Genomic DNA, 4,606 nt, shown 5'->3' with positions numbered 1-4,606 from the left:
TTGAGTGTTTAGATGGCTAACTTAAAGCCATTTTATGCTTAAAGTAAGCCCAAAAAAATAATTGAGTCCGTTTGACTTAGCTTATCTAAAGCAGCTTATAAGCTGAAAATAGCTTATAAGCCAAAAAAAAAATAAGTTGGCCTACCCCAACTTTTTTTTTTTGACTTATTAAGCTGCTTTTTTAAGCCTATCCAAACAGGCTCTATATCATTGATTTGATATGGCAAAAGTCATAGATAGCCCCCTAAACTTTGCCACATTTTTCTTTGGGGTACCTAAACCGAGGGTTGTACCTATTGGGTACCTAAACCAGTCCAAATTCGATCCCATTGGGTACCTTTTGCCTACGTGGCGCAGCAATTGAGTCCACTTTTTGTTGGGCGCGTGCACAACCATTTTTTTCCTTAAATTTTTTTTCTTGGTTAAAATTTTACTTCTTTTAAATAAAATTTAATAGATAAATAAATAAAAAACTAACCCACCGCTCCCCCCCCCCTCCCGTATGTCCCCTGACCCCACCCCACCCCTTCCCTTGTCGCCCAAAATGTTCTCCACTATACGTTCTCCTCTTCTTCCTTTTTTTTCTCTTCTTTTTCTTCATTATAACACTTCATTTCTTTTTATTATTTATATAAAATTAATTTGTGAATTGGATGTTATTTCTTACCATAATTTTCTTTGTCCTTTTTAGATCTGAAAAGTAGCATTACCATCTTATTCATCGAAAAAATGAGGATTCACCATTACTATGACCTTTTTTTTTTTTTTTTTTTTTATCTCACATTTGATTGGTTAACTTATATTTAGCAAGAACTTTAAAGGTTGGTGGGTGTTGTAAAGACATTGATAGAGCTAAATAAGAGAAGAAAAGGGGAATAAATTATTGGTGGGGTGGGGGGACGGCGGTTGGGGGTGGTGGTGCGGTGGCCGATTTCTTTTGCAGTTGGGGGTGGGGGGTGGGTTCGAAGGAGATGAAAGTTTGGGGGGGAGGGGTTGTATAATTTATTTTTTAATTATTATGATGGACCCCCACCCCCTGTCACGTGTCATGTTTTCATTTGATAAAGTTGTCACCTCATGAAGAGTGTAATACACTCTCCTAATTTTGTTGATTATTATGAAAAAGGTATTCAATGAAATCAAATTTAGACTGATTTAGGTGCCCAATAGATACAAATCTCGATTTAGGTACACAGAGAAAAATATGATAAAGTTTAGTAGCTATCTATGAGTTTTGCCATTTGATATAGATATAAGATTAACTATTTTGGGTTAATCTTGCCATAAAGACACGGTGATGGAAAAACAAAAGGTAAAGAGCTGGTCTTATTAAGACAACAACGGGTCCAGAAGGCACCTAAAACCACTAGTAGTATTCGCTATTCTTACAGCCTGATGCATGCTACCGACTTTAAAAAATAAAATAAAATAAAATAAAATAAAATGAAAAGATAAGCTTGTTTAGTTATCCAAGTTGCATTAGTTGATTATATGTCTGGATAAAGATAAGGCTCTCATTTTCCCCTCTTTATTCCATTTCTCTCTCTAAACTCTCATCTCATTTTCTCCTAATCAGTACTCTTCTCTCTATTATCTACTCTCTGAACCGACATGTCGATAGTGTTGGGAAGGAATGATCAAAGTTCTGGATTCGGTCACGGAATGACGTCATCTATTACGATCTATAAGTCGCCGGAGTTCTCTGTTGAAGATCCGAGGGACGATGAGGATGATCGGAGTTCTTCTTTTTCATCTTCATCATCTTCCTCTTCCATCGGGAGAAATAGTGATGATGATGATGACTCGGATGCTTACGTGGATGGAGATGCTCAGGAAGTCCAGAGTTCATTCAAACCTGGTGGAGGTTTGGATAATTTGGAAGCCTTGGAGGAGGTTTTGCCCATCAAGTATGTCCATTATTTATTAACTAGTATTTTCTTTTATGTGTTGATTTTGCCTCCCCCTCCCCCGTCTTTTTTTGGATTTGTTAGGTTAATTGACCATTTAATGGGATGTCTTATGAAGGGAAAAATATTAATTTAGTGATAATTATTTCTAATGTGTTGTTTGGGTTGTAAAGATAGCGTTTTGAGGATGTTTTTGTTACTCCCTCCGGTTCACAATAAATGTCCACTTAGCCTTTTATTTTTATTTTGATTCAAAATAAGTGTCCACCTACCTAATCGATAAAGTATTAACTTTATTTTTTACTAAATTTGCTCTTATTAGGTGCTAAGGGATCAGATCCCAATGTGTCAAGTTAATAGTAATATGTAAAAGGTAATTTCGCCAAAATACTCCTTTTTTTTAAGAGTTAGTATTTTCTCAAGGGCGGTGCTAAAAAGCTAAATTAACACATATATTTTGAATAGGAGGGAGTATTTGTTTTGTTACTTGACCATTTAATGGGGGTGAGAATCATTTCTAAGGTTTTGTGTGGTGTAAAAGTTGGTGAAATTAAGATAGTCTAAACTCGGAGTTCCAAGACGTAGTATAGACTAGAAAGATTGCGTTTTGGTGATATTCTTAGTAATAAAGGTTATAACAATGTGTCGAAAGTTATTTTATCAAGGAGATAATTCCGCCATACAAACACACCCTAAATGAAGCATACACAGATCTGCAAATGATTGGTTGTTTTTCTATAATTAATTTGGAGATTTATGGTTAATCGGCTATCTCTAGATGATCTAGTTTACATACTAATGAGATTTATCACTATCAAGGTTGCTTTAGTTTGTAGTTTGGTTCTGCTGGTGAAACTGTAAGGAAAATGAGCCAAAAATGTTAAAGGTTAGCGAAAAACTGACAGTGTTGGGTATATTTGCAGTAGGCATATTGGAATGTTCGTTAATGTATTAGTTGGATGGTCCATTTCCAAATAGAAAAGAAAAAAGAAGGCATCAATTAGTTAGATGGTTTCTATATAAGGAATTAAGGAGTAACTGCAATGTGGCTTGATGCAGTCTCTTGTTGTTATGTATGTTGTGAGTACCTTCATTTTGATAGTACCTCTTTTAACATCTGAGGTGGGCAGAGGCGGAGTTAGGATTTGAACTTTATGAGTTCTAAATTCTAGGATAGCGACATCAAGATGTTAGGTGTTAGTAATTGGGTTCTGACTTAATTTTTATTCATATTTAGTGAATTTCTTAAACAAATACATCGTTTGAGAATCTTTTGGTTAGTTTGGGTTTGTTCCTTGGAGTATGGCTGCGTCACCGGTGCATGTGTGTCATAACGAGTGCCTTGTGCATATAGATGATATTGGACACTATCTTACTGAAAGAGTGAAAGTAAAGGATGCTGATATTCTCCTTAGATGCTCCTTAGAGTTGTAACATCTCCTAGTATATACTGTTATGTATTCTGAGTTAATTGGAGCATGCGGCCCTTCCCCGGACCCTTCTAATGCAGGATGCTTTGTGCACCGGGCTGCCTATTATTAGTTTTTGGTTTCAACTATTATTCTTATTACTGCAAAAATTGACATGTTTTCTGGACTAATCTTAAATCTTGCCTTGGAACTTTATTTCTATTCAAGTATTTGACTACTCTAAGAAGATGATTTGTCTGGACCAGGGGGTGCAGGAGTTTAAATGGGGAAGAATTTTGTTGTTCATAGAAGCTATATAAGCAATCTATATGTCCTATTGTCCTAAGCTCTAACTATACCTGTCTGCCTTTTCCCAGGAGGAGCATATCAAAGTTTTATGCTGGTAAATCGAAATCTTTTACCAGTCTAGCAGATGCGGCATCAATTTCCTCCGTTAAAGAAATTGTCAAGCCGGAGGATGCATACACTAGGAAACGCAAAAACCACCTTGCTCACAACAACATCTTTGGCAAAAATCGTAGTGGCATCCCAGGTATGGGTAACGGTGGGATTTACAAGAGACCGATCAACTCTAGAAGCTCATCAGCACTAAAAAATATGAAGTGCTCTGACAGTAACAATAGTTCCGAGTCTTTGAACTCAAGCCCATCATCACCTTGTCTCTCTCGTCCTCCTCTTCCTCCGCAGACACGAAGATATAACAAGGAGTCCTCATTATCTCCTCCAGAACAAAAAATCAGTGCATGGAGGTCGTTTTCCTTATCTGATCTGCAAGGTGCTGCTGCTGCTACTGTAACTCCCAGCTTAATGGGAATAAAGGAATAAAGAAGATGCATGCATTACAATAGTTTTGTTCTGTGTCACCCTATGAACCCAAATTCAGATTGGTTTTTCATGGAGGTTGGCTTGGCTTACTTATTGAGCAGTCATAGGTTTGGTTTTGAGTCTCTGGCTGTCTGCCCCCATTGTAATGATTCATCCATCCATCATCTGTTCATCTTGTTACCCTAACAATGTTATATTTCTTTTATACAATTTTTAACTTTTGCGTTCCTCCTGTTTCATTAATGTGCCTTGCTTTGTTGTCTTCCTCAAGTTGATGACTCCCCGCTAAAGATTAAATGAAACAGGTTTCGGGTTTCTTTTCGTCCTCCCTCCCTTTGCCTCTTTATGTTGCCAGGTAGTTCGTCCAATGAGTAATGGAGAACTAGAAGTTGGAGAATGTTTACTTAGGGTGTGTTTGGCATGAGGGAAAATGTTTTTCATAGA

The 4,606-nt window shown here is 36.9% G+C and overlaps 1 protein-coding gene across 1 annotated transcript; it reads left to right on the top strand.

The window, feature by feature from the left end:
* Nucleotides 1–1,480: 1,480 nt before the first annotated feature.
* Nucleotides 1,481–4,389, top strand: LOC132640916 (protein OXIDATIVE STRESS 3 LIKE 2-like). Its single transcript, XM_060357730.1, has 2 exons — nt 1,481–1,907; nt 3,694–4,389. Exons 1-2 carry the CDS (start codon nt 1,612–1,614, stop codon nt 4,160–4,162), a joined length of 765 nt encoding a protein of 254 aa, XP_060213713.1. The 5' UTR covers nt 1,481–1,611; the 3' UTR covers nt 4,163–4,389.
* Nucleotides 4,390–4,606: the final 217 nt, after the last annotated feature.

Source organism: Lycium barbarum, chromosome 5, assembly GCF_019175385.1.
Source record: "Lycium barbarum isolate Lr01 chromosome 5, ASM1917538v2, whole genome shotgun sequence".
Classification (NCBI taxonomy): domain Eukaryota; kingdom Viridiplantae; phylum Streptophyta; class Magnoliopsida; order Solanales; family Solanaceae; genus Lycium; species Lycium barbarum.
The sequence above is the reverse complement of the archived record's forward strand: the minus strand, read 5'-3'. Positions and strand labels throughout refer to the sequence as shown.

What these genes read in the sequence shown, in the direction of transcription:
- LOC132640916 (XM_060357730.1), top strand. Translation starts at nt 1,612, where the DNA reads ATGTCGATAGTGTTGGGAAGGAATGATCAAAGTTCTGGATTCGGTCAC. An exon ending in GAGGAGGTTTTGCCCATCAA is followed by an intron (nt 1,908 to 3,693) that starts GTATGTCCATTA and finishes GCCTTTTCCCAG; the next exon opens with GAGGAGCATATCAAAGTTTT.